This window comes from Mercenaria mercenaria, chromosome 4, assembly GCF_021730395.1.
Source record: "Mercenaria mercenaria strain notata chromosome 4, MADL_Memer_1, whole genome shotgun sequence".
NCBI classification, from domain to species: domain Eukaryota; kingdom Metazoa; phylum Mollusca; class Bivalvia; order Venerida; family Veneridae; genus Mercenaria; species Mercenaria mercenaria.
In genome coordinates, this window is record NC_069364.1 from 76,687,501 (window position 1) to 76,706,892 (window position 19,392).

General features: G+C 37.0%; 1 protein-coding gene across 4 annotated transcripts in view; it reads left to right on the top strand.

The window, feature by feature from the left end:
* The window catches only part of LOC123552200 (uncharacterized), a 173,674-nt gene that overhangs the window by 109,963 nt on the left and 44,319 nt on the right, over positions 1-19,392 (top strand). For all 4 annotated transcript variants that reach the window (XM_053541721.1, XM_053541723.1, XM_053541722.1 and 1 more), the window contains exon 25: positions 16,086-16,208. In XM_053541721.1, the coding sequence (XP_053397696.1) occupies positions 16,086-16,208 (123 nt within the window). The remainder of the gene's footprint in view (positions 1-16,085; positions 16,209-19,392) is intronic.

Genomic DNA, 19,392 nt, shown 5'->3' on the forward strand with positions numbered 1-19,392 from the left:
CCTATATCACCATAAAATCTTGGTTCCTTTCTTGAACTGGCGAGATTCCATTATGGGTTCCAGAGTGATGGCCCCTGAAAGGGCCAAAATTAGCTATTTTGACCTTGTCTGCACAATAGCAGCTTCATTTATGATTTGAATTTAATCAAACTTGCACAAAACTTGTGTCACCATAAGATCTCGGTTCCTTTCTTGATCCGGCCGGATCCCATAATGGGTTCCTGAGTTACGGCCCCTGAAAGGGCCAAAATTAGCTATTTTGACCTTGTCTGCACAATAGCAGCTTCATTTATGATTTGATTTTAACCAAACTTGCACACAACTTGTATCACCATGAGATCTTGCTTCCTTTCTTCAACTGGCCAGATTCCATCATGGGTTCCAGAGTTATGGCCCCTTAAAGGTCCAAAATTGGCTATTTTGGCTTTTGCAGCCATATAGAGACTTCGTTTATGGTTTTATTTGATACAAACTTCCAAAATATCTTCAACAACAATAAATCTTGGATTCCATGACAAATCAGGTCAAAGCATAGGTTCCAGAGTTATTTTATATCTGATTACCTCCCTTTATTGTAATCAAAATGGATTTATATCAGTAAGTACTTATAGGACTTACTTGAAATTTCATTATTGTTATTAGTTGGACAGAGACAATCAGGGTAGATAACTATGGACTGGTTTTATTTCAAATTACCTCCCTTTATTTCAAATTAAAATGGGTATATCTCCATAACTAATGAAGATACTGATCTGAAATTTCATTTATGTCAACAGATTTATTTGGCAGATCCTTTTGTTCACTTACAATATTTATTTTTTTAATTACTTCCCTTTTACGTTACTATAAATAGCTTATTTTTAGTAACTTTTTTATTATTGGCCATAGGGAAAAACCAAGACCACTTTTCTTTGGTACAACATGGATAGTACCTCCAATTTTTAGGTGTATTTTGACATACCTATACCTTGTAAGAATTGTTTTTTCTTTTTGGTTAAATTTCTTCCCTTTGTTGTTCCTGTCCTTTGGACTTTGATATTTTACTGAGGACCTTCTTGTCCTCAAGTGCAATGATAACAGGTGAGCGATATAGGGCCATCATGGTCCTCTTGTTTCAACTTATCTCTGTAATTACTTGATTGATTTGATTCAAACTTGAAATACTTATTCCTCATCATCATCCACATCATCTGACATAAGGGCCATAACTCTGGCACCAATATTTCATGAATTATCCCCCCTTTTCACTTAGATTTTCAGGTTAAAGTTTTGATGCACTTTCACTCTATCTCTGTTATTACTGAATGGATTTGATTCAAACTTAAAATAGTTGTTCAGCATCATCACCCACATCATTATGACACAAGGTGCATAACTCTGGCACCATTTTTTCATGAATTATTCCCCCTTTTTACTTAGAATTTCAGGTTAAAGTTTTGGTGCACTTTCACTCTACCTCTGTTATTACTGAATGGATTTGATTCAAACTTAAAATAGTTGTTCAGCATCATCACCCACATCATATGACACAAGATGCATAACTCTGGCACAATTTTTCATGAATTATTCTCCTTTTTACTTAGAATTTCAGGTTAAAGTTTTATGCACTTTCACTCTATCTCTGTTATTACTGAATGGATCTGATTCAAACTTAAACAATTGTTCAACAATATTACCCTTATCATATGACACAAGGTGCATAACTATGGGACCAATTTTTCATGAATTATTTCCGCTTTTTACTTAGAATCTTAGGTTAAAGTTTTGATGCACTTTCACTCTGTCTCTATTATTACTGAATGGATTTGATTCAAACTTAAAATAGTTGTTGAACATCATCACCCACACCATATGACGCAAGGTGCATAACTCTGGCACCATTTTTTCATTAATTATTCCCCCTTTTTACTTAGAATTTTAGGTTAAAGTTTTGATGCACTTTGTCTCTGTTATTACTGAATGGATTTGATTCAAACTTAAAATAGTTTTTCAACATCATCACCCACACTGTATGACACAAGCTGCATAACTCTGGCACCAATATTTAATGAATTATGCCCCTTTTTGCTTAGGATATACTTATATAGTGTTTTGATACATTTTATCTTTACCTCTCTTATTACTTTAAGTTGATATTTTTGACATAGACTCAGGCTATTGTGCAATATCTTCATCCACAATTGGAGTCATTAAACACTCCAGTGACAGCTCTAGTTTCCTTAGATGTGCCCAGTTTCACTATCCAGCATTGAAATAGTCTAGCGCGCTGTCTCCTGTGACAGCTCTTGTTTATATTTGGTATGTTGTATTGCCTTGTGGTCCTCTATCAAAAGTGTTCAAATTATGCCCCTGTGGTGAAAAGAGGTCCTGCCCTGGGGGTCCCAAATTTAACATAGACTTATATAGGGAAAAAAATCTTCTTTACTGGAAGTTCAAGGCCTAGGCCTTTGATATTTGGTATGTAGCATTGTCTAGTGGATCTCTAACAAGATTGTTCAAATTATGCTCCTGGGGAGAAAAGAGGCCCTGCCCGGGGGGTCACTTGTTATATGAGTTATATAGGAATAAATACTTAAAAAATTATCAGATCATATTTCCTAGACTGTTTAAATTATAGTTACCTTATGACCCCAAGCAATTAGGGGTCACTTGACCTACTGACCTACTTTCTTGCGTTTTAAGATACAGTCTTGAAATTTAGATGACATGTACAGTTTTGCACACTGATCTTAAAACTGACTTTCAGTAACCATGAATGGGACCTACTGACCTACTTTATCATATTTTAGCATCAGTTTGGCATTTTAAACATGTGGCTCATATTACTCAGTTGAGCGATTCAGGGTCATCATGACCCTCTTGTTTTAGATTAACTTCCCTTTGTTATTACTATAAATAACTTATATTGTAACTTTTTTATAATTGACCATAGGGAAAAACCAAGACCACTTTTTTTTGTGGTACAACATAGAATGTAACTTTCAAATTTTAGGTGTATTTTAAGGTATCTCTTCCTGGTATAAAGGAGTTTTTTGTGGACTTAGAAAAACAAGAATTACAAGAATTACTACACAATCACAGAATTAAAATTCCATTTGCAAATACAGGTGCTAGTGTAAAGAAATTTGCTATGATGGGTGTATAATGTGACATTCTGGCACTCTTTGTTTTAACATGAAGACTTATTTATAATAAACTTGTAACACATTGTGAAAACCCAATTCTGTTTTAAGCTAGTATGCAATAAAAGTCAGTTTATAATGATGATGAAATGGCCAAACACTAACCATGAGAATTTTCACCACTATTCCTTCCTTATAGATTATATTGAATGAAAATATTCAGAATGATAGAAACTATTCTTACAGGTAACTTGTACATGAACAACAATTTGTATGCTTGTTTTTTTTAGCTTTTATTTATGATTTACATTTTAAGTCTGTTATTATTATTTTTTGACATCCATATTAATTTTGTTAAGGTTCAAGTAAAGTATTTCAAATATTTTTTTCTCTTTTTTTGTTGAGGGTTTTTACATGGCAAAGACCTTTCTTTTTTATGCAGAGTTTGCCAAATTGTTCAGAAAAGTAGTTCAGAAAAGTAGAAGAATATCACAAAAAGTTCTGTTTTCACTATCACAGTCATGAACAATAACTATTCAAATATGTTTTGTAGGAAATATCAAACTTCTTTTTTCAGAAATGTAAATAAATTTTGTGTGTCTAACGTATTTCTTTAGTTTTAAAATGTTAATATTTACATCTAAAGGAAACAATAAACTGAAAGTGAAAGTAGAGATTTCCAAAAAAGATATTTATAGAAGTGACTCATTTTTCAGAAAACATATGATAAAGAAGATTGATATTTTCTACATAATAGAATGTGGACAGTTAAAGTCCATGTGATATAAGATAAGATATATATTTTCAATCATGTCTGACTTGTACTTGTTCTGAACAATTCAGTATAATGAATAGTATTTAGTGATCTAATTAAAGGCACATATTGCCTTTGTTTATATGGCTGCCACATTTTTAGTGATCAATATAAAATATATTAATTTCTTGTTTAGTCCTAATTTCAGTTTTCTTTGAAGGGAGGAATATATAGTTGCCACCTTGTCTGTCCGTCTGCCTGTCTGTCCGTCTCACTTGTACAGAAGATATCTCAAAAAGTATTGAAGGTACCAAGTTGTAACTTTATACAATAATAGAGCTCATTGAGAGGAAGTGCAGTGACAAGGAACCATAACTCTAGGCAGTCCCATTTTTGAATTATCTCCCTTTCAAGGTACTTTGCCTTGATACTTTTCATATTGATAGAGGTCAGTGAGAAGGAGTGCAGTGACCTATAAGTCTAGGTGGTCCCATTTTTAGCAATGCTCAGGTGGGTTATTGTGATCGCTCGATGTCCGTCGTCTGTCTGTCAACATTTAGCTTGTGTATGCGATAGAGGCTGTATTTTTCAACTGATCTTCATGAAATTTTGTCAGAATGATTACCTTGATGAAATCTGAGCGTCACACAAATGTTAAAGTTTGCGTACCACCCCAAATATTTTCAAAGTCCATTGAGATATTGCTTTCATATTTTGCGTACTTGTTTACCATCACGACCCCAGTCTGTAAAAAGGAGGAGGCAACTCTATCAAGCATTTTGACTGAATTATGGCCCCTTTTCGACTTAGAATAAATGTTAGTTTGCGTACCACCCCAAATATTTTCAAAGTCCATTGAGATATTGCTTTCATATTTTGCATACTTGTTTACCATCATGACCCCAGTCTGTAAAAAGGAGGAGGCAACTCTATCAAGCATTTTGACTGAATTATGGCCCCTTTTCGACTTAGAATAAATGTTAAACAGGGTTCGCACAGGCCTTGAAAAGTCCTTGAATTTGGTTGCAACCTTGAAAAGTACTTGAATTTAGTGTTGCCTTGAAAAAATGCAAAAAGGGTACTTGAATTTGACTGAAAGTCCTTGAATTTAGGCAAACAGCCTTGAAAATCCATTAACAGTTTCTGTCTGTTGTCAAAATCGTATGTTATCGGTGTAAAAATGAATAAAAAAACTTTTTTTCGGCAAATTTAAAATACGTTTGTGTAGGAGTATTCGTCGCCGGTACGAGAGCGTGTATCCTGTACGGTACAGGTTTTATACTAAACGTTTGTGTATGACGTCACTAGAAATTGTGAAAATGGCAGCGTCCATGGTTTTGTAGAAATGGGGAAAATCGGGAAGAAGTGTTCGTTCCAGCACAAGTGGGTAGGAAAGTATCAGTGGGTAAAATCCACGAGTAACCAACACAAAGCCCGGTGCACGCTATGCATGAAAGATATTGACTTGACGCACATGGGTGTTAGTGCAATAACGTCGCATGCTAAGAGTGCAAAGCATAAGAAAAACGAAGAAGTGAGATCGTCGTTGGCATCGTGTGGGGTGGCATTCATTCGACAGGAAGGAACTTTCAATGTAAAGAGCGAAACTAGTGCTGGCAGTAGCCGAGATATCAACAATAATTCAACTCTACCTCCCCCATCCACTCTTGAAACTGATGGAAAGTTCTGTCACTGGTATGACTATCCCACCCCCACCCACTTCAGAAACTGTTAATAGACCCCAAGGGCCAACAAGGATTAATCAGTATATTGTGAAGTCAGGATTACTTAGGGGTTGACATGGCCTGCCATTTTATTAGTGGTAACAGTTAAATACTCTAAAATCTAAATCTAAAATGTCTGTATTTGGGGATTGGTTAAGGATTGACATAAACTGACATTAATTTTTTTATCAGTGGTGACAATAATTCATTTAGTGTGTGTAACTGTATGTGGAGGCCATTGTTGTTAACAAATGAACTGTGTTTTCTAGTCAGTAATGAAACTATTTAAGTTAGAAACTAATACATAGTTATCGTGTTCATGAAATACATTGTCATAATTGTATAATTTGAACTGGGTACGGATTTTAAAAAAAATCCTTGAAAATACAAATTTAACCTTGAAAAGTCCTTGAATTTTGGTAAGAGAATTTTGTATGAACCATGTTAAAGTTTGCGTACCACCCCAAATATTTTCAAAGTCCATTGAGATATTGCTTTCATATTTTGCATACTTGTTTACCATCACGACCCCAGTCTGTAAAAAGGAGGAGGCAACTCAGGGGGTTTTTTTACGACTGGGGGAAGAGGCCCCAGCCTGTCATTGGGGGAAGAAAATAGCGCGCGACGAGCAGTTTTGGGGGATTTTTTCACTCAGGGGGGAATTTACAATTAGGCATAATAAACACTTTAAACTATGTTTTTATTACATATTCTTGCAACTTTTATCAACTATACACACTGTCACTTAGCAATAGATGGACTTGCACTAATGTTCACTTATCACTGTAACAAGGTGGGTGGGGAGAGTTGTAATGCTCAAATCATTGAATATTTAAAGGTCACATGCTTTTATTCACAAAAAAATGCTTTAAAATAAGAGTTGTTTTTGCAAGAGTCATCATATTATTATTAAATGCATACTTTTGTTGGCTTTTTATTTCAATTGTACTAGAAAATCTTATAAGAAAGGATAAAAAAGTCCGAAAATCACGATCGCGAAAACGTGTGACAAATATGAAAAAACGAAAGCAAACATTAAAAATTCTTGATAAAATACCCGTTTTAAATTTCATCTTTTCACCAGAACTATTCCATACTTATAATATCTGATTACTTAAAACATTTATATTTTATTTTGCTCTAGCAAAATACCTCGGCAAAGATAATAAATTTGCGTAACGGCCGACCGGCTTATTTAATCGAATCAAGCACATAAAATAATTACTTTAAATTAACAACACATATTACACAATACAGCATAAGCTGTTACCGCTAATTAGCAAGAGGTACAAACACGATAATCTGACGCTGCATTGTTTATCAATCAACTATATTACATACTGATGATAACCACGTGTCAGTCGGCGCGTGGCGTGATTGACATCTGTCAGTAGCTAATTAACATACGACGCTCCGCCTACTGTCATACTTACGCTGGTGTCGACAAACAGTATGAAGTTCACTGGGATTTTGATTGACAAGGGGCAGAGCTTTCGAACTCGTTACGCATCAAAGAGTATTACCGCGAGACGAGCAGACGCCCACAGCATATTATGTGCGGGTCAGATACGAGAATTTTTCGATTTTCGCTGGTCAAAACCGGAACCGCGGGTCCACTGAATGCTCTTCTAACATTTTTCTACTATTTCTAAAGGTTTTCACACCCATTGAAAATTGTGAAAGACCGTCTGCAATTGTGAACGGGTCCGATATTCGGTCGGGAAAATCGCTGGGAGTAATCTCCATTGCTTAGTTTACGATTTTGGAGGGGGAATTTCGACTGCAGTAGGGGAAATCCTTGGCTGTGGGGGAAATCCTCGGCTGGGGGACGAGGCCGATATTCAGCCTCTGCTATAGAATAAAAAAAAACCCTGCAACTCTTATCAAGCATTTTGACTGAATTATGGCCCCTTTTCGACTTAGAATAAATGTTAAAGTTTGCGTACCACCCCAAATATTTTCAAAGTCCATTGAGATATTGCTTTGATATTTTGCATACTTGTTTACCATCATGACCCCAGTCTGTAAAAAGGAGGAGGCAACTCTATCAAGCATTTTGACTGAATTATGGCCCCTTTTCGACTTAGAATAAATGTTAAAGTTTGCGTACCACCCCAAATATTTTCAAAGTCCATTGAGATATTGCTGTCATATTTTGCATACTTGTTAACCATCGTGACCCCAGTCTGTAAAAAGGAGGAGGCAACTCTATCAAGCATTTTGACTGAATTATGGCCCCTTTTCGACTTAGAATATGCTTATTGTAATGTTAAAGTTTTATTCATTGCTTATATTATACTATCAAGCACTGAGAATAGTCGAGCGCGCTGTCCACGGACAGCTCTTGTTTTTTTTACCTTGTCCATGGCATAACTTGAATACTGTGTAAGGTATTGACTTCATACTTTACATATTGATAGAGGTCAGTGAGAGGGAGTGCAGTGACAAGGAACCATAACTCTAAGTGGTCCCATTATTTAATTATCACTTTTATCTAGTCAGTACTCCAAACATTTGCTTTAATACTTTGAAAGAGAAGTCTTCATAGCAGATCATTGTTATATTCATTAGATTTTTATACGCCCGTCTCTGAAAGAGCAGGGCGTAGTATGTGAACACCCGTGGTGGGCGGTCGGCGACCAAAAGCATGTACACTGTCTAAGTCGAACAGTTTTCATCCGATCTTCACCAAACTTGGTGACAATGTTTGTGGGCATTATATCTCGGCCAAGTTTGATAACCAAATAAATCGCCCCAGGCACTCTTGGATTATGGCCCTTGAATTACTCGAAAAAATGCGAATTTAGCCTTGTCCACTCTCTAAGTCGAACAATTTTCATCCGATCTTCACCAAACTTGCTGATAATGTTTGTGGGCATAATATCTCGGCTAAGTTCGATAACCAGCCAAATCGCCCCAGGCCCTCTTGGATTAGGGCCCTTGGATTACTAAAAAAAAAACTGCAAATTTAGCCTTGTCCAAGTTGAACAGTTTTCATCCGATCTTCACCAAACTTGGTGACAATGTTTGTGGGCATAATATCTCAGCCAAGTTCGATAACCAGCCAAATCGCCCCAGGCACTCTTGGATTATGGCCCATGAATTACTCGAAATTAGCCTTATCCATTCAAACAGTTTTCATCCAATTGTCAATTTCATACCACATGGAACTACACAAATACCTTGATTCCTTCTTACTCTTTTTTTTAGCTCACCTGTCACATAGTGACAAGGTGAGCTTTTGTGATCACCCTTCGTCCGTCGTCTGTGCGTCCGTCCGTGCGTCAACAATTTCTTGTCTGCACGATAATGGTTTCATTTATGATTTTATTTTAACCAAACTTGCACACAACTTGTATCACCATAAGATTTCTGTTCCTTTCTTGAACTGGCCAGATCCCTTTATGGGTTTCAGAGTTATGGCCCCTGGAAGGGCCAAAATTAGCTATTTTGACCTTGTCTGCACAATAGCAGCTTTATTTATGATTTGATTTTTACCAAACTGGCACACAACTTGTATCACCATAAGATCTTGGTTCCTTGTTTGAACTGGTCAAATTCCTTTATGGGTTCCAGAGTTATGGCCCCTGAAAGGGCCAGAATTAGCTATTTTGACCTTGTCTGCACAATAGCAGCTTCATTTATGATTTTTTTTTAACCAAACTTGCACAAAACTTGTATCACCATAAGATCTTGATTCCTTTCTTGAACTGGCGAGATTCCTTTATGGGTTCTAGAGTTATGGCCCCTGAAAGAGCCAAAATTAGTTATTTTGACCTTGTCTGCACAATAGCAGCTTCATTTATGATTTGAATTTAATCAAACTTGCACAAAACTTGTGTCACCATAAGATCTCAGTTCCTTTCTTGAACCGGCTAGATCCCATAATGGGTTCTAGAGTTATGGCCCCTGAAAGGGCCAGAATTAGCTATTTTGACCTTGTCTGCACAATAGCAGCTTCATTTATGATTTGATTTTAACCAAACTTGCACACAACTTGTATCACCACAAGGTCTTGGTTCCTTTCTTGAACTGGCCAAATTCCATCATGGGTTCCAGAGTTATGGCCCCTTTAAGGTCCAAAATTGGTTATTTTGGCTTTTGCAGCCATATAGAGACTTCATTTATGGTTTTATTTGATACAAACTTCCAAAATATCTTCAACAACAATAAATCTTAGATTCCATGACAAATCAGATCAGATCGTAGGTTCCAGAGTTATTTTATATCTGATTACCTCCCCTGATTGTAATCAAAATGGATTTATATCAGTAAGTACTTATAGGACTTATTTGAAATTTCATTATTGTCATTAGTTGGACTGAGACAATCTGGGTAGATAACTATGGACTGATTTTATGTCAAATTACCTCCCTTTATTTCAGATTAAAATGGGTATGTCTCTGTAACTAATGAAGATACTGATCTGAAATTTCATTTATGTCAACAGATTTATTTGGCAGAGCCTTCTTTTGTTCACTTACAATATTTTTTTTTAATTACTTCCCTTTTACATTACTATAAATAGCTTATTTTTAGTAACTTTTTTATTATTGGCCATAGGGAAGAACCGAGACCACTTTTCTGTGGTACAACATGGATGGTACCTCCAATTTTTAGGTGCATTTTGACATATCTGTACCTTGTAAGAATTGTTTTTTCTTTTTGGTTAAATTTCTTCCCTTTGTTGTTCCTCTCCTTTGGACTTAAATATTTTTACTGAGGACCTTCTTGTCCTCAATTGCAATGATAACAGGTGAGCGATATAGGGCCATCATGGCCCTCTTGTTTTGGGTTAACAAGGCATACAACATCAACATTATTACCTTTATGATACATAACTGAATATTTAGATGGGCATATTTTGTGACAGTCTGGCACTCTTGTTTTTTATCATTTTTATGCCCCCACTTTGTGGGGCGGGGGATGCATATAGATTTGCCCTTGTCCGTCCGTCCGTCCTTCCAAGAATGTTGTGTCGCGCCTAGCTCCAAAAGTATTTGACCTAGAGTCACAAAACTTTACAGGAATGTTGGTCAGCATGTGTAGTTGTTCACCTCGGCTTTCGGGTCCGGATTCATTCAGTCGTGTAGGAGTTATGGCCCCTGACTTTGTAAAAATTGGTCATTTTAATGTTGTGTCGCGCGTAGCTCTAAAAATATTTGACCTAGAGTCACCAAAGTTTACAGGAATGTTGGTCAGCATGTGCAGTTGTGCACCTGGGGTTTCGTGTCTGGATTCATTCAGTTGTGTAGGAGTTATGGCCCCTGACTTAGTTAAAAATTGGTCATTAGCCCACCATCATCAGATGGTGCGCTATTCAAATCACTCTGCGTCCGTGGTCCGTCGTCCTCCCGTCCGTCCATCCGTTAACAATTTCTCGTTATCGCATCTCCTCAGAAACTACTGAGGGGATTTTGACCAAACTTTGTCAGAATGATGAGTTGGTACCCTAGTTGTGTCCCCCTGAAAATCAGACTGGTTGAACAATTTTTTAGTGAGTTATAGCCCTTTGTTTATTTCTATGATTTACATAGATTTATATAGGGAAAAACTTTGAAAATCTTCTTGTCCAAAACCACAGAGCCTAGGGCTTTGATATTTGGTATGAAGCATCATCTAGTGGTCCTCTACCAAGATGATTCAATTATTTCCCTGGGGTCTAATATGGCCCCGCCCCAGGGGTCACATCCTTTATGTAGACTTATATAGAGAAAAACTTTGAAAAACCTCTTGTTCAAAACCACAGGGCCTAGGGCTTTGATATTTTGTATGTGACATCATCTAGTGGTCTTCTACTAAGATTGTTCAAATTACCCCCCTAGGATCAAATATGGCCCCACCCCGGGGGTCACATGGTTTATATTGACTTATATAGGGAAAACTTTGAAAATCTTCTTGTGAAAACCACAAAGCCCTAGGACCACAAAGCCTAGGGCTTTGGCATTTGTAATGTAGCATCATCTAGTGGTTCTCTACCAAGTTTGTTAAAATTATCCCCCTAGGGTCAAATATGGCCCCGCCCCGGGGGTCACATGGTTCATATAGACTTATATAGGGAAAAGCTTTAAAAATCTTCTTGTCAATAACCTACCACATTCAAATTTGAACCACATGTATGGTTTTGAGTGGCAAGATGAACCTTGAACTGAGTTGACCTTTATTTTGACCTAGTGACCTACTTTCACATTTCTTAATCTACAGCCTTCAAATTTGGACCACATGCATAGTTTTGTGTACCGAAACAAACTTTGACCTTTACATTGACTTAGTGACCTACTTTCACATTTTTGAAGGTACAGGCTTCAAATTTGGACCACATGCATAGTTCTGTGTTCCGAAATAAAATTTGACCTTGATTTTGACCTAGTGACCTACTTTCACATTTCTCGAGCTACAACCTTCAAATTTAGACCACATGCATAGGATTGTGTACCGAAACAAACTTTGACCTTGACACTGACTTAGTGACCTGCTTTCACATTTTTGAAGGTACAGGCTTTAAATTTGGACCACATGCATAGATTTGTGTTCTGAAGTGTAATTTGACCTTGATTTTGACCTATTGACCTACTTTCACATTTCTCAAGCTACAGCCTTCAAATTTGGTCCACTTGCATAATTTTGTGTACCAAAGTAAACTTTGACCTAAAGATTGACCTAGTGACCTACTTTCAGATTTCTTAAACTACAGCCTTCAAACTTGATGCACATGCATAGTTTTGCGTACAAAGAACTTTGTCCTTGAAATTGATCTAGTGACCTACTTTCAAATTTCTCAAGCTACAGCTTTCGAATTTGGACCACATGCACAGTGTTGTGTACGGAAATGAAATTTGACCATGAGCTAGTCAGTAAGTCTTGAAATTTGGAACACTCAAAAATGGCACATTGGTGGGCGCCAAGATCACTCTGTGATCTCTTGTTATAATTTACATAGATTTATATAGGGAAAAACTTTGAAAATCTTTTTGTCCAAAACCTTAGAGCCTAGGGCTTTGATATTTGTTATGTAGCATCATCTAGTGGTCCTCTATCAAGAAGATTCAAATTATTTCCCTGGGGTCAAATATGGCCCTGCCCCGAGGGTCACATGGTTTATATAGACTTATATAGGGAAAAACTTTGAAAAACCTCTTGACCAAAACCACAGGGCCTAGGGCTTTGATATTTTGTATGTGACATAATGGTCTTTTGGTAAGATGGTTCAAATTATTCCCCTAGGGTCAAATATGGCCCCGCCCTGGGGGTCTCATGGTTTACATAGACTTATATAGGGAAAAACTTTGAAAATCTTCTTGTCAAAACCACAAAGCCTAGGGCTTTGATATTTGTAATGTAGCATCATCTTGCGGTTCTCTACCAAGTTTGTTCAAATTATCCCCCTAGGATCAAATATGGCCCCGCCCCGGGGGTCACATGGTTCATATAGACTTATATAGGGAAAAACTTTTAAACTCTTCTTGTCAGTAATCTACAACATTCAGATTAGGACCTTACGTGTAGTAATTTGTTTTTTTTGTATAGCTTTGAGTGGCAAGATGAACCTTGACATGAGTTGACCTTGATTTTGACCTAGTGACCTACTTCACATTTCTGTAGCTACAGCCTTCAAATTTGGACCACATGCATAGTTTTGTGCACTGAAAAAAACTTTGACCTTGACATTGACCTACTTTCACATTTTTGAAGATGCAGGCTTCAAATTTGGACCACATGCATAGTTTTATGTTCTGAAATGAAATTTGACCTTGATTTTGACCTAGTGACCTACTTTCACATTTCTCAAGCTACAGCCTTCAAATTTGGACTACTTGCATAGTTTTGTGTACTGAAATGAACTTTATCTTGAGATTGACCTAGTGACCTACTTTCACATTTCTCAAGCTACAGGCTTCTAATTTGGACCACATGCATATTTTTGTTCCCCCCGACAACAAAGTTGTAAGGGGGGGTATACTGGTTTCAGGTTGTCTGTCTGTCCGTCTGTCTGTCTGTCCGTCTGTCCGTAGACGCAATCTTGTGCGCACCATCTCTCCTTATCCCCTTGACAGAATTTAATGAAACTTCACACAAGTGATCAGTACCAACAGTAGTTGTGCATGGGGCACGTTAGGTTCTTTTAGAAAAAAAATTTGCAGAGTTATGGGACTTTGTTTTTTTGTTACTATACTATATATATACATAGACACAATCTTGTGCGCACCATCTCTCCTCATCCCCTTGACACAATTTAATGAAACTTCACACAAGTGATCAGTACCAACAGTAGTTGTGCATGGGATATGTTAGGTTCTTTTAGAAAAAAAAATTCCAGAGTTATGGGACTTTGTTTTTTTGTTACTATACTATATACATAGACACAATCTTGTGCGCACCATCTCTCCTTATCCCCTTGACAGAATTTAATGAAACTTCACACAAGTGATCAGTACCAACAGTAGTTGTGCATGGGGCATGTTAGGTTCTTTTAGAAAAAAAATTTGCAGAGTTATGGGACTTTGTTTTTTTGTTACTATACTATATATATACATAGACACAATCTTGTGCGCACCATCTCTCCTCATCCCCTTGACAGAATTTAATGAAACTTCACATAAGTGATCAGTACCAACAGTAGTTGTGCATGGGGCATGTTAGGTTCTTTTAGAAAAAAAATTTGCAGAGTTATGAGACTTTGTTTTTTTGTTACTATACTATATACATAGACACAATCTTGTGCGCACCATCTCTCCTCATCCCCTTGACACAGTTTAATGAAACTTCACACAAGTGATCAGTACCAACAGTAGTTGTGCATTGGACATGTTAGGTTCTTTTAGAAAAAAAAATTCCAGAGTTATGGGACTTTGTTTTTTTGTTACTATACTATATACATAGACACAATCTTGTGCACACCATCTCTCCTCATCCCCTTGACACAATTTAATAAAACTTCACACAAGTGATCAGTAACAACAGTAGTTGTGCATGGGGCATGTTAGGTTCTTTCAGAAAAATTTTTTTGCAGAGTTATGGGACTTTGTTTTTTTGTTACTATACTATATACATAGACACAATCTTGTGCGCACCATCTCTCCTCATCCTCTCCTCACAATTTAATGAAACTTCACACAGGTGATCAGTAACAACAGTAGTTGTGCATGGGGCATGTTAGGTTCTTTCAGCGACAAAAATTGCAGAGTTATGGGACTTTGTTTCTTGTTAACATACTATGTACATACAGTCTGCATATGCAATTTTGTGCGTGCCTAATCTACCAAACCCTTGCACACAATTTAATGAAACTTCACACAAGTGATCAGTACCAACCCTAGTTGTGCATGGTGCATGTTACATTCTTTTAGATAAATATTCTGCATAGTTATGGTACTTTGTTTTTTGTTACTATACTGTATACATACAGTCTATATATACATACAGTCCACATAATTATGCAATCTTGTGTGCGTCAAATTGCAATGTACTGTGTCAGTGCATGCGGGGGGGTACATTCATCACCTTTAGTGATAGCTCTAGTTGTGTTCTAAATTGAAATTTGACATTGATTTTTACCTAGTACCTACTTTCACATTTCTCAAGCTACAGCCTCCAAATTTGAAGCACATGCATAGTTTTATATACCGAAATGAACTTTGACCTTGAAATTGATCTAATGACCTACTTTCACATTTCTCAAACTACAGCTTTCAAATTTGGACCACCTGCATGGACCACATGCACAGTGTTGTGTACCGAAATAAAATTTGACCTTGATTTGACCTTGATTTTGTCTTGAAATTTAGGGGCCTGCGTGGCCGAGTGGTTAAGGTCGCTGACTTCAAATCACTTGCCCCTCATTGATGTGGGTTCGAGCCTCACTCAGGGCGTTGAATTCTTCATGTGAGGAAGCCATCCAGCTGGCTTACGGAAGGTTGGTGGTTCTACCCAGGTGCCCGCTCAAGATGAAGTAATGCATGGAGGGGCACTTGGGGTCTTCCTCCACCATTAAAGCCGGAAGGTTGCCATATGACCTATCATATGTCGGTGCGATGTTAAACCAAAAAAAGAAAAAAAAAAGAAAAATGTCTTGAAATTTGGAACATTCAAAAATGGCTCAATGGTGGGCGCCAAGATCACTCTGATCTCTTGTTTTAATGTTGTGTTGCGCGTAGCTCCAAAAGTATCTGACCTAGAGTCACCAAAGTTTACAGGAATGTTGGTCAGCATGTGCAGTTGTGCACCTGGGATTCGCGTCCAGATTCATTCAGTATTGTAGGAGTTATGGCCCCTGACCTAAGCAACATATTGTTTTCCCAATGTTGATCTGTGTCCTTTGTCATGTAGTGGGGGCATCTGTGTCCCATGGACACATTTCTAGTTGGAAAATAGATTTATTACAAATGAAAAAAGTATATGCATGTCTCCTATTTACAGGATTTAAGAATTATCTTTGCAGTAAAGTATTTTGTTCACAATTTTTTTTACTTGACCTTTTACTTTCAGTGAAGTCAACATCCTCAATAGCTATCCAGGAAACATGTGATAATGTTCTTGATGTAACACTTCAGTCAGAGCATGGAGAAGCAGAGAGAAGTGAGCATCACAGTTCGTGCCATTCATGTGAAGGTATGTAAAAATATTTTGCTTTTCATTTTGTATTGTCTGTACAGAACATACTGAGTACATTGAAGTATTTTTTCTTTCAATAAAGTTTGACCTCGAGATGGTAAACATTTTCAGATGGCCTTTGCTCATGATATGACCATAATCGTTTTATCGATTAGATGTACCTGAGGCTGAAAATAGTTCAATAAGATAACTAGAAAATGCATGGACCAAGAGCTTTTTATCTTCATTGGATGATAGTTTTTGAGGTAATTGTGCCTGTGGTAAAGATGACAGCATGGATATTTTTTATTAAGCCCTCTATATGGGGAATTTTGTCTTATTTTCTAGAAGACGAAAAATCATAGAGCAAACAGTCAGTACAATTAGAATTTCCAATTATGTCAATACCAAACAGCCCGCCCGCTTAGCTCAGTAGGGAGAGCGTTGGTCTACGGATCACGGGGTCGTGAGTTCGATCCTGGGGCGGGGCGTATGTTCTCCGTGACGATTTGATAAAAGACATTGTGTCTGAAATCATTCGTCCTCCACCTCTGATAATTCATGTGGGGAAGTTGGCAGTTACTTGCGGAGAACAGGTTTGTACTGGTACAGAATCCAGGAACACTGGTTAGGTTAACTGCCCGCCGTTACATGACTGAAATACTGTTGAAAAACGGCGTTAAACCCAAAACAAACAAAACAATACCAAACAGCAACTTCAGTTTTAGATGGAATTTTGTTCCTTTTATATTACATGATGCAATTTTATTTATCTCTAATATACATGTAATTCAATGATAATTATTTAGATTAAATGTCATAGTGCAAAGTCCATGAACTATAACTCTTGCTTGATTTATTGTCAGATTATGTCAAGTGAAAAAAAAAGAAAAGATGTTTTAGAACATTTCATATTGTCGAAGATAAAGATATTTATTATGATCATGTCTGATCAGTGCTGTCTGAAGATGTGCATTGACTATGAACCATATCATTATTAGATTATTTAGAAGAAAAAGCTGTGCCAGGGGCCTCTGGTAGAGTGGTCAGTGTCTCTGACTTCAAAAACTTGCCCCTCACCATGGGTGGGAGCCTCACTTGGGGCGTAGAATTCTTCATGTTAGGAAGCCGTTCAGCTGGCTAATGGAAGGTCAGTTGTTCTACCTAGTATTAGGTGCCGCTCATGATGAAATAATGCCCATGGCTCTACCATGAAAAGCTGGAAAATCACCATATGAACTATCATAGTGTCAGTGTGACATTAGACTCAACAAAAACATAAAAAGCTATATCATACAGTGAAATCTTTTATGTCATAGTCCTCTGTGGTCATGGTTTGTCAGTGACTCCTCACCGATGTAGATTTGAGACCATGCTTGGCTTATGGAAAATCAATTGTTCTACCCAGGTGCCCGCTCTGGCCTGACACAATGCCTAGAGGGGCGCCTTCATCCAAATTTGAATTGTGTCAATGTGATCAGAACAAAAAAAAATGTGGTCTTCTTGAAATGTAATGGTAGAATATTTATGTTACACTTGTTGCTCTTTTTATTTCAAATGTTTTCTCTTCTGAAACAGCAAGTTTAACAAGAGTTGGTTCATAATGGCACACTCAACTATTATGACTGAAGGCTTGTCAGTAAAATGGATTTTAACATGGCTACCAGACTGTGGGGTGATCTTTCCCAATTTTTATATATTGGAAACTTTGAAAGTCTTCTTATCACAAACTGCTTGCCTGATTTCATATTAATTTCACTGAAATGTTCCTTGTTTTGCACTCTACCAAGATTGTTTGAGTAGTTCTGATTCATCAAAAAAACATGGCCACCAGATGGTGTGGTCATTTTCCCTATATGTTTATTAAATGGGAAATTTAAAAAAATCTTGTCACTTTATTTGAGGTAAAAAACTAGGTCACTCGTCAGATCACTGAAAACCTTGTTAACAAACAGGAGGCCTTATTTTCAGCTTGTTTGTCAGATTGTATATATCTATGAAGTCTAGATCAAGTTTGAAAATGGAATACCTCAGATCAAAAACTAGGTCACTAGGTCAAATCATAGAAATATCCTGTTAACATTCTATAGGCAATATTTTATACATGAACTTTATGAAGTTTTGTCAGTGTGTCTGTCCTTATAAAACTAGGTTTAAAACTTGGTCAGTTACAATCACGAATTAGGTCACTAAGTAAAATCAATAAATAGCTTTTTAGCTCAACTATTCGAAGAATAAGTATAGAGCTATCCTACTCACCACGACATCTGCGTCAGTGTCGGCGTCGCACCTGGGTTAAGTTTTTCGTTCTAGTCTACATTTTCACAAAGTCTTTTGAGATAAAGCTTTGAAACTTTCAACACTTGTGTACCATTACCATGTCTAGTTTTAGGGAAGACTGCATAACTCCAAGGATTTTGGCTGAATTATGGCCCCTTTTAACTCAGAAATCTTGGTTAAGTTTTTCGTACCAGTTCACATTTTGTGTAAAGTGTTTGGCATATGGCTTTTAAACTTTTATCACTTGTTTATTATAACATTCTCTATCTGTAGGCAAGAGAACGTAACTCTGTCAACTATTTTGACTGAATTATGGCCCTTTTTGGACTTGGAAATTGGTACAATTTTTGTACAAGTCCATGTTTTGTCAAAACTATTTGACATGTGGCTTTGAAACTTTGAACACTTGTTTATCATCATGATTTCCATCTGTAGGCAAGAGTACATAACTCTGTCAACTATTTTGGCTGAATTATGGCCCTTTTTGGACTTGGAAATCAGTTAAGTTTTTCATACCAGTCCATATTTTGCCTAACCTGTTTGTCATAATGGCTTTGAAACTTCGACCACTTGTTTACCATCATAGTCTACATATGTAGGCAAGACTACATAACTAGGACAAGGACTTTAGCTCAGTTATGGCCTTTTTTTAGCCCACCATCATCAGATGGTGGGCTATTCAAATCACCCTGCGTCCGTGGTCCGTCCGTCAGTTAACAATTTCTCCTTATCGCATCTCCTCAGAAACTACTGGGGGGATTTTGACCAAATGTTGTCAGAATGATGTATTGGTACCCTAGTTGTGTCCCCCTGAAAATCAGACTGGTTCAACAATTTTTGAGTAAGTTATGGCCCTTTGTTTATTTTCATAATTTACATATATTTATATAGGGAAAAGCTTTGAAAATCTTCTTCTCCAAAA